Genomic DNA, 22,750 nt, shown 5'->3' with positions numbered 1-22,750 from the left:
AAAGAAAAATTAAAATAAGCAAATCTGATGGAAACACCACAGAAATCTGAAGTGAGACAAATCCCACCATATGTCTAACTCCTTTGGCTTGTTTGAATCAAAGCTATTCTGTTGTAATGAGCCCAAATCTCCAGAACCTATGTAACATTCAACAGAGCCTCGTGTGACTGTCTTCACATTGGCGAATTTTTTAGTTAACCTTAGCTGCTTGGTGGACTTCTATGAGAAGCAGACAGCAGTGTCTACTATATACATCTAAATTAAATAGGATGAATCCCACCTTATCCTGTGTCTAAGTCTAACTGCACCATTCATTTCAGGAGAAGAGTTAGGACACACATGTGGATTTGGACTTAATGCTTACATATAACATTAAGAATTACATATAACTTGGCGTTTTGATTTAAAAAAAAACCCACCAATTATCCAGTGTACAGCTTTTGTCACAGAAATGTTTTAAAGTTTTAAAAACGGAAAAATAGTGTGCAGAAAATAGTGTGTTATAAAAATACAATGCTAGACAAGCTATGTATCAGCAATTACTGAATAATAGTGCTTTCCAAAACTTCGCGGTCTGTCTTCCCTCTTCTTTTTTCAAATCTATTTTCTGGTTTTTAATCTTTCAGAGTTCTTGGAATTAACACCTGGGGGTTAGAAATGGGCACTGAACCAATATGCGCTTTCCATTTCTGGTCATCTGTCTTTGAAACAATTATCATAAAGGAAGATCTGCTATCATGGTAAGGGGCTCAATATTTGAAAAATAATCCAACAACCCCAGTACCATTCTGAAATCTTAGTATTTAAAATTGTATCTCCTTTGCAATAGGAATCCGATTGGGGATCAGAAGATTTCTACTCCATAGTAAGATAAGTTTCAGTTACTGTATTCTTATAAAATGTATTTATGAAGCATGAAAGGTTCCTCATAAAAATTAAAAGTACACATCCAACATCAGTAAAAATTAAGGGATCCAACTGAGTTTACATTATTATACTTTTCCCTGGAAGTCAGTGTCCTGGTGTCAGCAACGCGCTGAAGTATGAGCTTCACCTTAAGCACATGATGAAGTACTTAAATGAATTAAAGCAAACTAATAACGTGCTTGAGAGTTTACTACCATAAAATTAATCTTAACTGGGTGAAAAAATCAGGATAACTATACTATTTTACAGGCACCTTAGTTACTTTTATTTTCTGTATTAACATGTGGGAATATTAGTCCAAAATATTGAAAAAAATCTATTATTCATATATTTCACAATAATTTATCATATTCCAATAGTAAAGGTATTTAGCCAACTGGGGAACGATATCAAAATATGCAAAGTAATCTGTACTTTTCTGGTGTAGTTCATGAGATACACTCTCCTACAATCAACCTATTTTCTTAATTTGTAAAGCTAGGGGCATATATAGCTCTTCAAACCTGTGGGTCTTAAAGAGATAAGCTTGTTTCAAGAGGACACAGATACAAACTCACTAAAATAAGTCAGAATTTTAAAGTAAAAAAAGTTCAATATTTATCAAAGGACATATCCACAATATGTAACCTTACCTGAGCATACTTCCTGTTGAAGAAAAGACTGAATATAAAATTGCATAATCTAGAATGAAAACATTTTATAAACTATCTGTAGCTTAGCTCAAGTCTTAATGAGGAAATTAAAAATGTTGGGATATCTAGATAATTAATTTAGAAAAATTCAACACAGTTTTGTTTTCAGTCAAGTCAATGTGGGAAAACACCTTCAATGTAAAAAAAAATATTATACAAAAATAAAACATAGAAATTTGCTTGGATGAATAAGCTAAATTTTCAATTTCTATTTTTCACCAAATGCTCAAAAGTTAATTGCAAGCTAACCTGAATACATGCCTAGATGATCTTTATTTCTCCTATCTGCCCACAACAAGAAACAAACAACAAAACAGAATGAAAATAGGTATTTGCACACCTCTCATCATAACTACATTCCAGAGTCCCTAATTTGATTGTCTTAGGCAGAAGGCATGAAACACTTTATAATTAACAGCAGTTTTGCTTAAGTAACAAAACACAATTAGGATACTTGTCAGCTAATGAAGTTTGATTATATAAAGTATTATCGTTCTGCAAATTCTAATTTAAGTATTTATGAAGAATTATTTTTAAAGCTGTCATTTGGTATATTTCAAACTGATATTGTATTGTTTAGTGTCCTGTTGCAATAAGGTTTTTGATAAGCAGTATTTCCAGAAATAATTATCACATACAGAATGTATAAGGGTTTGTGAATGAACGCAAGACACCTATTTGGACCAAATGGAAGAATGCACAAACTTTAAAAACACTGACTTCACAGCAAGCTAAGCAAAACAGAAATTCAGTTACTTTTCCCACATGAACTACAGCTTTTCAAAATCTTATAGTTCTACAAAGTGTCAGCTACAGATAGACCCACAGATCCTGCAGCTTCAAATTCAGCCACTTGAACTGTCCGCTATAACCAGAAAAAGTCCAACACTGTCTTGGGTGGTGAACCTTTCAGGACTACTTTGTTACTGTAAAATTAATCACTGGAGTATCCTCCTAAGTGTCTGAAGCTCATTTATTCTTCTGGTGGTCACTTAAATGCAAAGTGTTTTAAAAGGACTCAGAAGAAAGCCCCATAAGCTTTAGTAAGATTGTATCAAAGTCTTATTCCAGACCACAGTTTGTGGTTGGTTGCTCAAGATGCATTAATCTTCCAACAAACGCTTATAAGGTTGGATGAGGAAGATATAAATTAATAAATAACTGTATCAGTTACAAAAAAGAAAAAGGGAAGATCTACTACATCTCAGTAGCAGAAGGCACGTGGATAACTTAGCTGGAGAAAGCAGAAACAGAGCAGGGAACTCTTGTTCCATAAAGATAGGTCTAAATTATTGAATATAAGAGAATTAAATTATTTCTCTGAGTGAAGAAAAGGGGCTGTTTCAAAAAAAAAAAAAAGGTGAAAGGGAACCTTATTAAGTGTCTCTTGGTAGTAGAAAATCTGAAAATCAGTACTGTGGACTGATAATGGCTAAGATTTGCAGTAAGCACAAATGCAAGGTGATTAAAATGAGTTGGAGGGCTGCAGGGAGCAAAGACTTAACCTGAAAAGGGATTTGGTCCTGAAGCTGAAAAGCTCAAGTAACAAATGCATTTTACTGTCCCAAATGTCAGTCCATATATACCAAGTATGAAGAAACAGAATAGATGTACAAGATCGAAAACATCTCTCTTTTTTTTTTTTTTCTTTTCAATAAATGAGTACAAATTTCTGTCCCCCCAGAAATTGTGTCCCACTCAGGGGCCTTCCCTTCAGTGCTAGGTACAAATTTCTTCAATTGCTCAAGGAAGTATAATTGAAGGTTTCAATTTCTTTAAGGGGCGGGGGAAATCAAGTAGAGTGATAGCTCCCAGAGGAAAAAAAAGAAGAAAAACTGCTGTACCATCAACTAGGTGTATCAAGCCAAGCTAGTGAGACTGCCATTTAAGCAATTTATTATACTATCCATGGTATAAGAATTGTTCAGGGATTAAATTACTAACTTCTCTATATTTATATATGAATCAAATCCTCTACTATCTTTCTATAAATAAACTATACTGCCAGTATTAAATTATTTGCCATTAGAAAAAAATCAAAATCAATTCTGTATTTAAAGAGATTCTTTTATGGTTAAAAATCACAGGATACTAATTTAGTTCCATTTTCTCAACTGCAAGTTATACAGCTTTGTAATCACACTTATTATGACCGTAAAATCAAATACATGATTCTTTCCAACATACAGTAAAGCCAAAGAGGAGTTCAAACTAGAAATTTTTAGAAATAAATTTTATGCACTGAATACAAAAGCAATACTTAAAATAATTACAGTATGGCAAGGTTAAGTAGTCCTGCAGTAACTCGGCAAAGTGCAATACTCAATGTAAGCTTTTCATCAGTGTTGAGCACTGTAGAGTTCTGCGTTGCCACTGGCAAAAACTCTGCTGAAAGGAGGCATGACTAATTCTGTTAAACAGATGAGATTTAATAATGCTAAAAATAAGCAATAAGATCCATTTACTACCTTTTATGAAACAGATACAAACAAAACACTCCCCAGCACCACTCTTCGGCCCTTCTCCAAAAGAGAAGATGACAGTACCTGGTGAGCTTGCAACAGCTGCTCAGCAAACTGATGTACTTCTGCTAGTAGAAGGGATATTAAAGCACTTCTTAGTATGTTGTTCCTTCCTAGCAAAACCAGTGTGTGTGATACAGCATGCAGTGCCTGAAACTAAAGAGAAATAACAGTAAATTCAATCTCTCAAAATAAGTCTCCATCTTTTTTACTCCAAACAATTACCTTAAATAGAAACGGGATAGACATATTAAAATCTTCAAGAAAAAAGTAAAATTCTAAATTCTGGAGTTTAAAACTCTTTTAATTACATACATTACAGATCTATGAGAAACCCATGTCCATTACCTAGGAACATTCCTTTCTCAAAAGATTAACACTACAGGAAACTGACATGAACAAACTCCTTCAAAAGTGTGAATTCCCCTGGAGGCAGCTTGTCAGTGTTAGCTGTCATCATGCCCACCTGCTGTCACAGAAAGTGGTGACTGCCCTGTACATACAGTAATTGTTTGTCACGGGTAGACAAATGAACAAATAAATTCTTTGAAACACAAACACGAGCAAGCTAAGAGCTATACTGGAGTTTTCTGTCAATAGAGTTATCTGGAATAAACTTGATTAAATGCTAACTGATAGAAGATATGCTATACTTTCAAATTCAAACGATTCACTTCCATATCATTGTTTAACAAGCTGTAACCAAGGAATTTCTCTTGAACCATGGGAGAAGTCATGTAAACTTACATGAGAATTATATTAGTAATTTTTTTCCACAGTCTTTCCTATTAAAAAAAACCCACCTGTTTTCTTTGTTCCCTGAAATGGAAATGTATAACTATTATGTAATGAAACATACTCCTCTACAAATTAAAGACATTATTTCATTAAATACTACCTGAAGAAATTTTCATTTCTATATATAAATATATTGAAGTTATTTCAATAGAAAAATACACATTAAATACGACTATAATTTATGATTTTATATAAATTTATGTCTACAACATTAATATTCAGTAACTCTTTGAAAATGAGTATTTTTCACTGACAGAATAATACTCCTGACCCAAATTTGTATATCTAAGAATAACTAAGGTGCCTTAACCACTCAAAACCAGACCACCACAGCCTAAGAACAAACTAGTTTATTCCTCTAGCCAGCTCACATGCATACACACACACACACATACACGTATATGAATAAAAAAAAAATTTACAAGTTTGGACGAATCCTCCTGGAAATCATTTCTGAACACACAAAAAGCAGGAAGGCGATCCAGTAGTGGTCAGCATGGATTTATTTAGGGTAAACCATACCTAACCAATGTGATGGCCTTCTACAGTGAAATGACCATCTGAGTGGATGAGGGGAAAGCAGAGAGTGTCATTTACCTTGACTTTACCATGGTTTTCAACACTGTCTCCTGTAAAATTGTTACTGACAAAATTTTGGGCTTGGTAAACAGACAATGAGGTGGACTGAAAACTTTTGCTGTAAAAACCATTAATTACATAGCTTCCTATTTACAGTTACTGCTTCTCTGCCTGATCAGATGGTCAAACTGCTTTGCCAGTTGATGTAACGCCTATTTACCAGCCTCTTACACTCAGGAGTTTGATCAGGCTGGTTATCATCTGGCCAGTATGAGACAATCTCTTACTCACAGTCATAATAATCAAACTTTAATAAACCTTTGCCGTTCGTCATCTCACTTCAGCACATAATCCCAAAATGAATATAAAAAGAAAACTATAAAAGACAAAAAAAGTCTTATGTTCAGAATCAAACCTGAAGAAATAAAAAGTAAACTCCTCATTTAGAAAGAACTCAAAAATTGTACATATTTAGCTTTGAAAATCTGTGAGATTGAAATAATTCATAAATGTATATACTAAAGAGTCTATGAAGATAAAACACGAATGAAGATGAGATAAAAATAGGTTTCTGAACCTTTAAAATCACAGGAAAGGATAATGCAATGAATGAAACTATATGTGCTTTGAGGATCTATGAATTAAAATCAGACTTCCATAAAATAGAAATGTACACCCTTCCAAAGAAAATAATGACTCCTCTTCCTAAAAATAATCTAGACATTTACAGTTTTGAAAGATCTTCCACAGTATCTACTAAAACTATGACAGAAACAAAGTTTGCAACACCTGGATAGCGCTTCCTTGACAGCACCCATGTTCCAAAAGGGTACAACTGCTTCAAATCATTACTCAGGTTTTAATCAATGCTAAAAAATAGCACATTTTTCATTGAAGTCCCCATTCATTTTTACTTCTTTTTATAAATTAAGGATAGATACATATTTTATAGTTCTATATTTTCAGAAAGCGACATTGAGTATACTTGCTAATTTGCCCTTGGCAAGCAAGCAAACGAGACAACCCTGAGTAGTTTTTCAATGCTATCTCTTCCAAAGAACACACTAAATGTGTATATTTATACACAAACATAATTATGGTTGTTCTTTTTTAAAGTCTGTTCAATTTGCTTACAAGATTCTTAGATAGCGAAACAATGAATTTTTTTATTAGTATTATTAATGCTAGCAGCTGAGATTTAATCAAAATAGGATCTGTCACAAAATTTCTGAATCCTTCCTGGTTTGGCATGAGTTACCATTTTCTAGCTGGAATTTCATAGGACTAGATAACATGGATTTTCAAATTTAAAGCCTGATCTTTAAATTCCCTCTACTAAGGAAAGTAAATAGGGATTTTTTAATGACGGTACTTAGGTTACTTGAGATATGGGTGTGGATGCCACTGAAAAATCCCATCTGTTAACTGATTTATTAAAGAGTATGGATTTAATATTGTATTTTGGTGGACCTCAGTATATTTTAAGAAAACAAGGAGACAACGAAGATCTAAGGTTAAAATAACACTCACAGACTGTACGCATTAAATGTGTACAGAACAAATTTCTAGCATATAAGCAATAAATCCATAAATTGCACACAGAATTGTTTCAGAGCAATGCTCACGTATTGCTAATTAAACTCTGGAAACATTCAAACTGATAATAGGTCAAATAGTGTGCAGTTTCCCTAAAGATAAAAGCATATGTTCATCTCACAGATCTATCAAGCATTAAAAAAGGAACAGAAATCTTTTAATCCCTTGGGCTACCTTAAGGGTACAGATGAAATAAAATCTATACTCCTCAGGGATTCTCAGGTAAAAGCAGTCAGAAAATTAGATTGCAAAAATCAGACAGTCAGAAACAAGAAAATAATGCAGCCTGGTTCACTGGTTCACTGTTCAGGAGCTGCATCATCTGTCCCTAACCCTCCTCCCACAGCCCAGTTTCTTGCTCTCATCCCATGTTCCTTGGGATGCAGCATAAGACAGAGCAATGCTGTGCCAGTAGCTGGGAAGGATGCGTAGATTGTTGAAATGTTCTATTGCCTCACACATACTAATATGGCCTTTCCTCCACCCAGCCACTGATTTTGAAGCCTATTGGAAGGTATTTTTGACTTTCCACTTCTTTGCAAATGATTTCGAACTGGCTATCCATTTCAAAAGTTACTAGTAGAGGAAAAGACTGACAAGCAAAATAACCAGCACATTCCTGTGACTCTTATTTTCCCAGGAAACTAGGATAAAAATCCTTACTCACAAATTATTTGTTTTGAATTCATTTATCAGAATATGTTAGACTTTTCCTTAATAACAGTTATCCAAAACTTGTGAGATTAACTCCTTCAGGAGTTGCACAATTCACTACACCCTGCAACTATGAAAACTGCACTTTAGTTTCTGTTTCACTAGTTTACAGCTTCATGCCAAGCAACAGCTCTCCTCCCCAAGTGACTGGCATATTTGGGAATACAGGACTAAAGCAAAAAATTATTACAGGCACCCTCAAATCATGAGGTGTTAAAAACAAAACAGTATTTTTGCCTTTGAATTCACATCACCCTTGCCCTTTGCCCATTTAGTCCAACCTGACTTCCAATCAATGTCACTTGAAAAGTTTCAGTTTTATACAGAGAGCATTAATACCCCTGTTCGCTCATGTTGCTTCCTTTGTTAATTTGATGGCTGTCATTTATCTCTCCTCCTGTTTACGCTGCACTATTTCGCCTGTCTTCAAGTCTTGGAATTCCATACATAGTATCCCAAATCTTTGCTCTGCAAGCCTCATCTCAAGCCCTTATTCTGCCATTATGCCTTCATAACCTTGTTCATGCTTCTCTCCACTCTTCTAAACCTGATGGTCTCTGCTAGGACCATCAGTTAGCTTCACTGCTGCAGGCTGCCTTTTCAGAACTTTTTGTAGAGCTTTAACTGAAAAACATTCTGACAAACTGTGTGACATACAATAGAGGCAGGTCTGTTTGCAACATGCTTGACTGCATGCACCAAAAGTGTTTACAAAAAACAAGCTAAAATGCAAAAGAGATGAACATTTTTTTAATTTTGGGTTGGTTTCTTTAAGAAAAGACAAAAGCCAAAAAACCAATGAAAATTGAATGAAGATATTGTAGTATCTGGGAAAGAATTATTGTAATATGACACCTGCAAGCCATGCAGAGAATGGAGATGGAGAAAGAAATCACATGCAGTCAGCCTACTAAATATTCTGAAAACCAGAACACTTTGGTGAATGATGCTGTAAAAGCCAGAAATGCTAGCAGTAGATATTATAGTACTTACTGAAAGAAACATGCAACCTGTACTGGCTTAAGTACAGCTTTGTTGAATTTGTTGAGTGAGGAGGGAAGACCTCCAAGGAAGTGTACTACATGAAGTCTTCTCAGTCATATTTGCTGACCATGAAACTTGTATGTCAGAGCGTCAGGGAGTGTGAAGGTGCAATTTTTTTCTGCTAATGGATTGAAAATATCTTTCTTAGGTTTATTTCTTCATGGCTGCCTAAAAGTCACTCCTTCATTCACTGATCAGCGGGGTCCCTCTGGCTCCATATATGCTTTTATCCAACTCAATACCAGCTCCCTAGTGACACATGCAATGATCAGTGAATCTGCTTGCTCCTGTCCACAGGCTAAACCAAGCCAAATCAGCTGCTGCTGCCACAGCAACAAGGAGGAGAGATGAGATACCACAGAAACTGCTGTGAAAGAGATATGCACTTACAGCCACCTTCCTACTCCCCCTGTCCCTTACTGCTTCTCCACACCACTAAGCCCTCTGGCAGAAGCAAATTTCCAGGACTATTTCCTGGGTGTTTACTCTCTCCTTCTCTGCACAAGGGAAGGCTGTTACTGCTGAAGTAAGGAGAACAGACTCAGATCAGATCCAGCACACCAGCAGAGACTGGACTACCCTTAAGTAGTACATCCTCTGATTGACTGACATATGCAAACCTTTCACCTCCTTTTCTTGTGAAGTATAAACACTAAGCACAAAGCGCAACTTGCTGCTGCTTCTCCACCTGTTTTCCTATGCAATTACAAAACATTAAAGCATTAAAGAACATATTTTTCTGTTTCATTAATATTTTTCTAGTATAAGTTCCATAACTAATGCTTTATTGAACACCAGATAGATAAAAGCTACCAAATCTCCCATCTGCAAATATGGTTTATTTTACAAAGAATGATCTTATGTTGCTCTGCCATGATTTACCTCTGGTAAAGTCATGATGAACTTCATATAATTTATCTCTAAATCTTTCATTTTTCCTTTCTTTATACATTGTTATAAAGCTTTGTACATTAGTGAGATAAACTGCTACTAAGGTAACTTCCTCTTAACCTTCACTTTCAAACATAGAGCATGCTATATTAGAAATTCCATGGTTACAATAATATAATCTCTAAGTCTTTGATTCTAAACTTATTTCACTTTTTTCTTTCAGTTTCATAAGGTAAAGACTTGTCTTTCCCTTTTTGAGCACCTTTCATTCAAACAGTGACATCTAATTGATGGGACAAAATACATATAACAGACCCCGTTGTGAGTTTCAGTGTTTTTTTAAAAAAACAACAACAATAGGCAAACCACCAACCAAAAACCCCCAATCCAAAGCTAAAACACAACCTGGATGCCCTTAGAGGAATTCAGGGCTGCAAATCACTGTCATGTTTAAGTTACCTCTAATGGTAATATCCATTTCCATACACTAAAACCCAATACTTTGCTCGTGTCACCTCACCCCAATCACCTTTACAGAAAAGGCAACACTTTCATGAGGGCATGCAAACACCCAAGTCATCAGTTCATTTGAAGACTAAGCACAAGAAACTAACGTATAAAGAAATTCATCTAACTACTGAAGACACTTGGGATCCTGCTGGCATCAGAGTTTTCACCAGTAACTCTACTTTAAAGAATGCTACCATGGCAGAGATCAAGAATGTCTGCATCTTCTTGAGATTCATGAATTAGGCATTTAAATACCTAATTCACCCAAGAGGCTGGATCCAGTAAATTTTGCCAACAGGAAGACAGTATCAATCCAAGTCAAACAAACAGCATTCACAACAGCTGCCACTGAAGACAACTCAGATATTACTGCTGCCCTTTTTAATACCTACTGTAAATATTCCATTGATTATGAAGAAGCAGCTCTAGATAGAAAGTCTCCCCTGCTGGAGAGATTAAAATTTATATTACTCTTGATTTCTCCTTCTCAAATAGTCCTCATCAGAAGCCCAGAGGAGTGAAGAAATGCCTATCTGCCTGCTGATGCTGAGTTGCAATCCATGTTAATGGATGCAGAAGACACTAAGCAACAAGTGTGAGCTCACTCAGAGCAGAAGAGTTATGGATTCAAATTTTTAATCTGAAGACTGCTTAGAAAAAGTCACTGGATAAATTACAGAAAACAGGTATTCTTTAGCTTTTAAGTTTTTAAATTAAAGAATAAGCTGGTCATCCTTAAAGAAATTCAGCAATGTAAATCAATGTCTTATGTAAGGCTTTAAGACTTACAGTACCTGTAAATGAAAATGGATTTCAATTATTTCCCAGTCCTTCACTCTTCTTCCCTCTACCCACAATGTATGAGCTACTTGGAATGCCACTTAAAGGTGCCATATAACTGGAATACATACTTGGGAAGAACAGAGGTACCTTGTTTGGGGTTGTAGAGATTTCACTGCAGCAGTTGAGCACTAAAAAGTTAGGCAAGGAATACTCAGCTGTCTTTGCAACCAGCTGTAGCTAACTGGCTCTACAGAGCTTACTTATCCTTGCTATCCTACCACCGTAACACAAACACATCCTATTTAGGCAAACTAGAGGATGTAGGAGATAATTTTCCCCCAAGGACAAAAAAATAAATAAAAAATATATATTAAAAAGCACCATTCAGTTAAAAGCAACAAACTGAACTCTTCCATGAAGTAAAAGACAATCCTTCCAGCAGGAATGGCCCTAGACCTAGACCCACCTGGAAGTGACCAGAATGGTATTAAAACGCTGGGATAAGTATGGTATTAAAATGCTGGGATAAGTAACAATGTGATAGAACGAAGGTGGTCGCATCATCCTTTTGAATAACCAGCTACTATGGTACCCAGACACCAAAGAAGCAGAACAATTCTAGGTCCTCTGGTTCAATAACAGATCTGGAACAACAGAAAACAAGGCCTAGATAGAACTAAAACGTTTTTACACAGGCATAAGTGAAGGACTGAGAGATGGGCTCTGATGTTGCTGCTTCACATGGTCTCAGCTGCAAATATCACAGAGATGCCAAAGCAGCAAAACAACATCACTAATGCAGTGCTACAGAAAGTCAAGAGACCTTTGACAGAAGGCATTCACTGGAGATAGACTGGGGGCAGAGGAACAGCTTTTGATATATATTTCCTACCATATTCATCAAAAACGAGAACTTCCTATATTCTTGCATTAAGGGCCCCCATATATTTAATTTGTAAATCAAGAGAAGAGCAACGGCCTATTCCATCCATTTTTTTTTCTCCTCCTAGTGGAAAAAATCTGTAATACCTGGAATACTAGTTAATTGGATAAAAACAGGCAATGACAGTATTTCATATTAGGAAAAGAAAAGGCCCTGACAACAGCAATACAGGCAGGTTGAAAACCATGAATAAAACTTTTTTGCTATAATGGTAAAAAAAATATCCCACTAACAATCCTGTAACTCTTCAATAATTGTCATTTTAGTGCATGATGTATATCAGCTGAGGAGGGAAGGTGGACAAAAGTCTGAAGCAGACAAAATTTTCTTTCATTCATTCCTGTCTAGTTACTCCTATGATACACTTTACAGAAGTAAATGAGAGTCACTCAGTTTGGTGATCGCTTTAGACTGTAATGTTCTACAGGACAATGGATTTTGATTACCATTTGAATTAAACAGCTCTCTAGATAGGACAACAGATTGCTGAGAAAATTTAATTCAACAATCAGAAGATTCAAACATTGACTCTTACTAGACCATAAAACCCTGGTAACACATTTTAACATTCATACTAACAAACTGCTCTTCCACTACATAAGCAAAATTCTTTGGCCAATGAAAATGTACCATGTCTCAGAAGCCATGATATTGCCCTTGGGACTCAATTAATTTAGGAAAACTGAAGCCCACCACTGGAGACATGAATAACTATTTTTAAATCTCATTTGTGCCTGAGCAGAAAAGATTCTTGTAAACTGATGAGTTAAGTGCTGTTCTGGCAGTTGCTGACAAAAGATACTGCAAAATATACACAGCCAGGGGAATCTATTGTTGCTCACAACTAGTTAGAGCATGTATTAAATACATACTGTTGCATGTATTAAAACCATCAGAGTAAATTTATGATTACTCTCTTCAAGGCAATTTCAGTCATTAATGAATCATACAAATTGTATTCTAGATAAGAAAAGATTCAAAACCGTGGTTCTGATTGATGTGTACTTTTTTCAACTGCACAAGCACACTTCCATACATTTCATTATGTAACTGCCAATGGGATTAAAACACTTCTATCTTTCTGCTTTTCACTACCCTACATTTCAACTTGTTATTTTCATGAAAAATTGTGAAACCTTTCTCAGGCAAACATCCAGTAAAGGCATTAAACCACTACCCAGAATTCTTGCATTTGCTTTTCTGCTAAACACACCAATATATGAGCATCTGCAAAATTCTACATAAAAACTTTTAGATGGAAGATAAGAGAGAGAAAAATGAGAATAGGCAGTAAGTCCTGAACAGGATAAGAAAAGTTCCTAGAGAATATGTTCATGTCTCAGTATCAATTCAGATACAGCTAATGCAAAATAACTTCAAATCAAATACTCTTAAAGGTAGGGTAGCCAATTTCCAAAGGGGACAAGGGTCAAAAAAAAGGAAGGAAATAGCACAAAATTTTTATAATTTTTTTTTTGCTTTGTTTGAATGGAGCGGGTAATTCATGACTCCTGACAGAAGTCAGTTTTAAACTGTATGCTTTAAACATAACATGAGAAGAACCAAGCCACTACAGTTCAATGAAACACATCCCATTTCCTTCTGGGTCTTTTTTGAAAGAGACTGTCATCAGGTGAGGCAGATGGATGAGGTATTTGCTGAACAGCAACAAGGCACCAGAAAGCAGCCTCTTCTGAGAGCCTTAGACCGCTCAACTTTACTCCAGAACCTTGAAGGCAATGTACCATTGTCTTCTATTTTAGTGTTTTAACTCCTTAAAACAAGATGCCCAAGAAACAGACACAGATCTTTGCACAGAACCCAGGGTGAAGGCCACAATCTTCTGGCACATCATTGACGAATTAGACATACTGCAATGAGCTGTGCAAAACCTTCACCCGAAACATAAAACACACATGCTATTCTGAACAATACTGGGAGCTGGGAATCCCCAGTGCCTCTTGACTGTTACATTTTTCTGATACAGGATAAATGAACCCTTGTTCCAACACACTCTGGACAACAGAAACAAACCTCAACAGAACAGGCACGTCTCCATGCCAGTGAGTAAGTGAATCATCTAGGAGCAGGACAGATGCACGTTCATTATGTCCCTGTGGATGTGGATGGAGATAGCTGTTGTCAAATCCCAAATGGGTAGATTAAGGGGAAAAAAATGGTCCTGTGCTTCCTTTCTAAAGAAGAGACAAAGTTTCTACTCCACTGGAGTTGTAATTGCATACCATAGCTCGTACAGAAGTTTTCTATGGGAAATGTTTTCCCACATTTTGTGAGGTAGCAGAGAACCGTCCATTTGAAAAATAGGGCCAGTTGCTCCACAAACTGAATACACAAATGCTCACTGAGTTTTCTCATTATATGCTTCTGTCTGCTTGAAAGCAGGATTTGCAAAGAACCTGCATAAATAGGACAGTGGTTCTGCTGACAGTGGAGTGACTCAACGTGAATGAACAATTTGCACGTTGAAAGGCAGTGCACCAACAGCAACACCCCCATACAAACCTCCAAGAGTCTCAGTGCTGAGGGCTCAAAAACTGGTAACAAAGTGCTTGCTCCATGATAGCAGTTACTATCAAAGATTTTGCAGCACAAGAGCAACAACTCATCTGTACTGGCATTAGACACAGGATCTTCACAAGCTTTTCTGTGGCGGCCATACAGGGATGCATGACCATGCCAGTAGAAGGTGCAGAAGTAGGCCTTTGATCAGATGATTTATCTTCAGAGCATTCATGCTTCACCCTTAGCAGCCATGACTTGAGGATCCTTCTAGATACTTCCAGAAGTCTGACAGCTGTGCAGACTTCTGAGCTGTTCTCCAAATATGGAAGGACAGGAGAAGAATTAAAAAAGGAAATTCAAGAGGCTACTTTTATTTGTAGTTCTTCAATTTAAAAGTTTTTACATTTTAAGTAATATTTCCTTTTATTTTACCTCTCATATCTTAAATGATAGTTATTTTTTCCCCCTTTCAATACTAATGTCAATTTGGAGTTTCAGGCCAAACATTCTATCCAAAATGCACAGCTTCAGGCAACAGAATCCAGGCAGAAAAGCTCTGAGAAGTGCCTGCTGGTTCTTACAGCTTCCAGGGCTTCATAATTATAAACATCTGAAACAATAGGACTCAACAGTTACAGCAAGAAATTCTGTTGCTGTTTTTCTTCCTTTAAGTCTAACATAGAGATAATTACCTCTTTTCCAGTTCTCAAAGGATTTTTAAGTTATTTAATTTGCTCTGCAAAATGCTGGAATTGGTTTTGAAGATGAGGCATTAAGTGTAATCCACAGCCATTTCTCTCTTTGTTCACTTTTTGAAGGTGTTTCTCTCAGCACTTTGTCCTCCTGGACAGCTCCTGACAGTTTTATAGTGAGGACGGCAAAAGGAAAAGTTGTGTCAAATTATACAGCCGCATTGGTGGCTGTCTGTACATGTGCTTTTTGATGGTTAGTTAGGTTAGATACAACAACATTCTGAATGTTTTTATACTGGAGGCATTTAAGCATCCTCCTCGAACCAAAATTCATACAGTTTGCCACTCTTTCCACATGACAGCCTTGTAATTAATGGCAATTTTATTTTAAACCTATAACCTTGATATTTCAATCACTACTTGACTAAACAGTGATGATTAAAACTGAAGCATAAAGTGTCCCCGGGAGATATCTGGTATGCAGCACATGAAGAATTCACTACACAATTTCCACTACCAATTCTTAATACTATATATTTATTTCCATATTCAATTCAGTTTAAAGAAAACCAAACCTCTAAAAAGGATTTTTCAATAAATCTTTATAAACATTGCAACTACACACATGTTCCCTTTTTCCCCTAGAAATCTGGAAATTACCACGATTATCCCTTAATAATTGGTTTATACAATTTTTAAACTCTTTGAATCTGTTTGATTGAAGTAATGGCTGCTGGTAGGAACGACTGTTAAGGCAATATTTTGGTGGAACAAGATATAAAACATCTTATAAAAAGCCATCTGTTCCAGAGAAGTTATTCAGAGAAAAGATGCTACTTACAAATTATGTGGACATACTCCACCCTTCCTGAATGATTTATAAAAACACTTTGCAGACTGAAACACCCTTGATCTATGAGGATATTACTTCTCATTTAAAATTTGACACCTCTCACTTAAGCTTCACCAGATTCTTCCAATCAACAAGTAATCCCTCTGTGGATAACCTCTTGGTTGCTCTCCTACAATTATCATTATTTTAATTATTTATTAATTTCCCATTCGGGTAGAGGAGGGGTATAGGTGGAAACACTGAATATCATCAACTATGAAGAAATACTTAATGAATGCCTGCTCAAGTTTTCTTTGTTCTGTATCCTGTAATCACACAAAAAAAATAAAAGGAGTCACACCTGCATGACTATTCCTGACACCACACAAAAGGTATGGATGTTCACATTCTTTCAAAACACCGGCCAGGGACACCTCTAATTAAAAGCTAAGTATCACACCATGGTGACACAACTACAAAGCACCCTGGTATTAAGGACACAAAGCTTTAGTCCTGGAAAAGCTTCAGTGTATGAAGACTTCCTTCTGAATGCTCTCTAACCAAAACAGAGGCATATCTGCCTTTTTAACTGTTTACTGTTAAATACTCAGGAACAGACTAGAAGATTTTGCACGCATAAGCAATAACTTTTTCAAATGCTTTAGAGCATTTATTGTTCATATCACAAAAAGGAACAATCACAAAGACCTCTGAGAAGTACTCCTCAAAATACAGTAAGACAAACTAATATTTAAAAGTGCATAAAACCAGAAGAATATTACAGTACACTGAAATAGGGTGACAAAGATGGAAGATATTTTAAACTTACCCTATTGACACTGCTGTTTCTTAAAATAATCTGAATTAGATTTTTCTTAAATTCTTCCAGCTTCTTGAAACACTTCTTCAAAACATGATTAGATAATTTAGTATCAGTTATTAAACTGATCAAAACACTAACTGCTTCAGTAATAAAATTTGAAACTGGAAGTTTAGGACTGTTATAAAAAACAATCAGTCCATCAAGCAACCGAGACACTGAATCACATACGGTGAAAGAATCATTCTCAAGCTCTTTGAAGTCTGCTTGAAGAATTCTTCCTTCTGACAGCTTTCTTATTTCAAGCAGATGTTGCAAAAACTGCACTGGAGCAGTCAGAGATTCCTCCGTGCTAATACAGCAAAGACCCACGGGGGGAACTCCTTCCAACCAATGTTTAGAAGTGTTGACATTATGCTCAGATTGGTGAAAATCAGAAGCTATACCTAAAGAATCAAATGCATAGTCATTACAGACATCACATCCAGAGTCTTCTAGCTGGCTTGGGTAACTCATAGAGTTTATATATTCCTGATCCAGAAGAGTTTCAGCAGAGGTGTTTGGTTTTCCTGAAACACAAATGTGAAAGTTAATATTTGTGTAATATTTAAAGACATTCTTATGCAAAGCATCATATATCCTTTCTCCTTTTGCTTCCATGGAAAATGTATGTAATACATACATATATTTGCTCCCCAAGAACTTCCCATGACTAGAATTTAGCTGTAGAAAATGACATTTTTAAATTAAAGTAAAAACTTTCAGGAGGTAGTGTATATTTGTGAACAAGGTGTTTCATGCATGGAAATGAATGTAAATTTCTAGTCCCCCAAACGTTTTCACTACTTTTATTCTCAAGAACTCAGACTGATTTGACAGTGAAGCTCTGCTACTATAATTGTATCTATTAAGCTCATCTTTACTCCTTACACTTTCTTCACAGGTCAGGTAAGGAATCCTAACAGAGTCAAAGTTGAACAGAACATTACACTTAAGCTTTTTATTATTTAACAAAGAATAACATTCAGAATAAAAAACGTCTCCAGCCACCACTTAGCTCACACCATCTTCTTCAATGACACACAAACTACATTATACAAAGTATGCACTGCATTCACAGTATTAGATTATTGTCATACACCATTGTAGAATCTCCTTCATCCTATCTTACAGATTAGATACATTTAAACCAGTGCCTCTGAGCATAAATTCAGTCCTAGGTGACAGACTCCCTCTGTGCTACATGCTACTTATGCCAAAAGATTACAATTAAGCAAGAGACATTAGAGCAGTGAAATGCAAGATCAACACATGTAAACATCTTGGTGCCATGAGGCAAGGCTAGAACCCCATCTGACCAACTCCTGGCTGTGCCCTGCTTACTGGGGCACCGCCACAAACTGCCTCTCCTCTCACTCTTAAGAGATTTGCACATACTGTTCATATTTTCCACAAGGATCCAAAGCAATACCATAGCCCTCTGTGTCTGTATTCTTAAATTAATGTTTTGGAAGTTTTTATAGATGATTTGGCCTGATGGAAATAAATGTTATATTTCACGGCAAGTTGTTTTTTTTTTTTAAAAAAAAAGGCCTTTTTAACACAGAAAACATCACTAGGCAGCAATCTACAGTATTCTGTACACTAACTAAACATTACTCAAAAAAGTTTATACAGATGTCATTAAATATAGTTTCAAACTGAATCCTGTTACTTCAGTCTCTGAGAACATACAAGATCATCCAATGAAGGTACTACTACTGACATTAAAACTAGTAACATGTTTGTTATTGTTGAGTTCTGTACCTTTAACATTCAGACATACTCAAAATTGAACAGGACTGGTAACAGCTGACTCAAAATGAAAGGCTAACTGTAGGGAAATCAACCGACATTTCCAGGAGGTACGGAAAGCAGAGCTTTTAAGGCCAGCCTAGGATTTTTTTTTATATTAACACTGTACCCAAATGCCCTGCATACCTAAACTTGGAAAGCAAGCAAAGAGGCAAAATGCACTTCCCGTGGTCTGACTAACAAAAAAAGGCATCAATCTTTCATGTCTTCTCTCCCTAGGCTTTTGAGCAAGAAATTCCAAAAGAAAAAATAACCTGAATGCTGGTGTTGGTGCTGTTTAAGGAAGATAAGCCCTTCTAGGGAATCCATCTACTGTGAGTTTCACTATGTGGGTATTTTGTTCCTGTTCTTAAATCCATGGGGCAACATGAGAATTGCTCATGAGGGTCTAATGCCAGGAGTCAAAGAAGCAAAGCAAGAACGAATGCCAGAAAACATGTATGTTTGCCAATCATCTTGTTGAAGGGGAGAATAAAAAAATAAAAAAAATAAAAAAAAGCAGAGCTGAAAGAAAGGAGAAGGAAAGACAAGAAAAAGGGAAGGGAAGGGAAGAATAATACAGAAACATCTGTAGGAGCCAAACTTAACCATCCCCAAATACAAGTAGCATATTCAATGAAACACTCCTACCAGCAGGAGACAATGTTTCATTTATGCTTAGGTTCCTACTCATTGAGACCCCACCTCCTGTCCCATGATGAGCTTCCAGAAAACCCTGTAAGTCTCTACTAGCAGCACATTTCCAGTTCAATGAATAATACAAGATGCTTTAAAAATGTTCACTCAATTGTATGTTCTAGTTATCTGGGGGGAGGTGGAAGTTGTCTTTTTAAAAGAAGAAATAAATGACCCACCAGGAAATACTCATTATTTCCCTCAAAATGTCTAGAAAGTGCTTATCATTTATTTTTTTAAAGAAGGTAAACTAATCACTTTGTACTTACCTACTATTTAAATGAGAAAGCAGTCTTGATGTTCACACCATGTGGTTATCAAGTACAAAAAAAAAAAAGAAAGGGAACAGCATTATGCCTGCCTCACACTAACAATAATTTTCAAACAGTAATTTCAAGAACATTTGACTACAAATACACTGGAACAAGAAATAGGAAAATTTAGTGTGCATGATACATTAACCACAAAATTTTACAATGCCTTTATGTAGGTAATGAAATATTTGGTTATAAGCAATTTTAAAGCCTCCTTAAATATGTCACATCAGATTTAGAAAATATTTAAACTCTTAATTCCTATTTAGGACTGTAGCTCCTTACTACATTAAGATACTAAGCTGAAAATCAGAACTGAATGGTCCCCAGACAAAGCAAGATATGGTCACAAGAAGAGCCTTGGAGTGCAAAGGCTGAGAACCGACATCCCCCTACACATACCCACCACTGCAGAAAGTGTCTGGCCTGAAAACCAGCAGTGGTTCAAGGGAGGAGTGATTTGCACACGGTGACAGTATGTGAGCAAAGTTTGTAGGCACTTCCATGAAGCGTAAGAACTCAAATGCACATATAACTGTGGGACCACAGAACACAGAGGCTTTTATCGGCGGAGCAAGATGCCAATCAGTCTTATGATTAGAGTGTGGAGTTCTCAGCTAGTCCTAAGGAAGCAGAGGTCTCACAAACACCAAAGTCCACCCCGTGTCCCAAATGAATTCTGTCACTTCTGAATAGTCACCTTAATACACCAAGACTCAGTTCAGGGACAACAAAGGGAGGAGGAAGAGCCGGTTGCTTCATCAGGACAGGAAAACACGTTTTGCCTCCCAAGTGCCTGCTGCCAGCAGTATGGTCACAAGGATTCCTGGGGCTGTGAAGAGACAGGGGTTCTCTACCCAATGCAGAGTAAGAGAGGCAGCATCTGCAATACCCATGTGGCAGCATCCAGGGGTGGTGGAAGATACTTTCTCAGACACCTGCACTACTGGCTGCCACAGATCGGACAATGTTTGAACGAGGAGGCCCATATGTTCTATGTAGTTCAAACCTGAGGAAGGGGTCCCAGTTCAATGATGAAATTGCTGTGGAATCATAAGATGGCCTTCATGACTTTTGAAAAACTTAATATAGCTGCAGTTACACCATCAACAGGGATTGCAGAACAGAAAATGGGCTTGAAGGTGGCAGATATAAGAAACAAAATGAAGATTTGAATTCTGCAAAGAAAATATTATTTCCATTTCAAGCATTAGGTATTGTTTATATTTTCTCATTTTGTGACCACATGCATGGATTATCACTTGAAAATCAACACCAACGATGACAGACATTTAAAGTTCTCTTAAAACTCAGTTACAATGGATAGGCTCAGTTCCACTTCTAAAAGAAAGACAATTACAAAGGAGACAACATTAGAAACCTCTTCACTAATACTGCATTCTGCTTTCCAAGTAGGTGTTCAGTCAATAAATTCTAAAAGGAAATAAAAACATATGTGAAATAATTCATATTTTTCCTGTTGTGTTCACTTCTCCACTTCTGAATTTTTTAGGACTCAGTTATTCTTCATTTAATCTTCATTGATTAGTTTGTTGCAAGTGCACTTTCCATGAATGATGAATTAAGTTTATTCCTTCTTTAAAAAAACCTCCTTACACACACTAACTGTTTTCTTTACCCTTTCTGCATCAAGCATATCTCTGTTCTACTGTTTTCACTACTAACCAAGCTGGCTGGTTGAGAAAAAACAGCGCTCTCCTCCCTCATGAACTCCTACGTGTTTAGCACACCATTGTTGTCCTGATCTGGAACGAAGCCAAACTTCTCTATATGTCAAAGCACAATGTTCATAAATTTGAACGTTTTGAAATAATGAAAAGAAAATAAAAAGCTTCCAGGATTCTCAAAATGGAGAAATTTTAGAAGCTGCATATCCCACTCTTTGCTTCTGCATTTCCATGTTTTTTTTATAACCAGCTTGGAAGAGAAAGCTCTTCTGTTTAAAGCTAAGGTATTTCATGCTGACATATTTTGTCACATTTAGGAATAACTTCACAGAAATGAACACAGGACTGAGTATCTAAAATTATCAAATTAATCGTTCAATGCCAGGATTTAAATGCTTCTCGGAAGGCTTAGAAGCATATACTTCAATTTATTAGGGAATTTGCTTACATAAAGCATCTAAATGTTTAGAAATCAGTAAAAACTGAGAAAGATTTGGGAGATATACACATTCATTTTTAGGGGATTTCTGTAGACAGGACAATTCTTTTGTTGTTCCAGTCAAATAAAGAATACTTGCAGTACAGATATGGAAGGATGAATTATCAGGTGACAAACACACAGATTTGGATCAGTTAATGCTCATCAAACAGCTTTCACGACCAAAGACCTAACACATGCTTTACAGTATTGACCACCTCAATGAGATGACTGAAACTTGAGTCCTAAGCTAGATACGGCATATTTCACAATATTAAGTGAATTAATGTTACCTATGAAGACTACCTGTCCAAAGTGGTAGTACTGAACTAGAAGTACTATTTTTATTAAAAACACTTTACATTGTCCAACAAACTGAGCTTTGCTAAGAGACAAGTATCAGCCAATGCAGACAGCAATGATCCGGGTGCAACTGTAATGAGCTGAAGGTTGAAATGAGGAAGACTCCCTAAGAAATCAGCTAGGGTGTGCATTCCTAAAAACATCTATTTTTTTGAATATAACATGGTAAAAATATTTGGCTTTTTTGTTTATATATCCAGAAGCCCACAAACAGAAATCTGCTTGAGGAACTCAATAAGTTTGAGTTAGGTTAAGGTTGCCCAAAAAGGTGGTGGAATCTCCATTCTTAGAGATACTCAGAAGTTGCCTGGACATGGTCCTGCACAACTGGCTCTAGGTGGCCCTGCTTGACAAGGGGGTTGGAAAAGATGCCATCCAGTGGTCCCTTCCAAGTTTAACCATTCTGTGATTCTGTATTTCCAGAGAAAAATTTGACTGATGCTTAGCTCCCCACTGTAGACTTATAGGCAAGAGGATACTAATTGCCATGGCCACACTTAACCTGTTTTTCC

At 36.4% G+C, this 22,750-nt stretch overlaps 1 protein-coding gene across 1 annotated transcript in view; it reads right to left on the bottom strand.

Annotated features, from left to right (window-relative positions):
- The window catches only part of MEI4 (meiotic double-stranded break formation protein 4), an 80,443-nt gene that overhangs the window by 39,517 nt on the left and 18,176 nt on the right, over window positions 1–22,750 (bottom strand). The window contains exons 3-4 of the mRNA XM_037392970.1: window positions 16,876–17,435; window positions 4,166–4,297 (exon numbers count right to left, since the gene is read on the bottom strand). Of these exons, the coding sequence (XP_037248867.1) occupies window positions 4,166–4,297; window positions 16,876–17,435 (692 nt within the window). The remainder of the gene's footprint in view (window positions 1–4,165; window positions 4,298–16,875; window positions 17,436–22,750) is intronic.

Source organism: Falco rusticolus, chromosome 6 (assembly GCF_015220075.1).
Source record: "Falco rusticolus isolate bFalRus1 chromosome 6, bFalRus1.pri, whole genome shotgun sequence".
Classification (NCBI taxonomy): Eukaryota; Metazoa; Chordata; class Aves; order Falconiformes; family Falconidae; genus Falco; species Falco rusticolus.
Note: the sequence above shows the minus strand (reverse complement) of the source record. Positions and strands in the feature narration are given on the sequence as shown.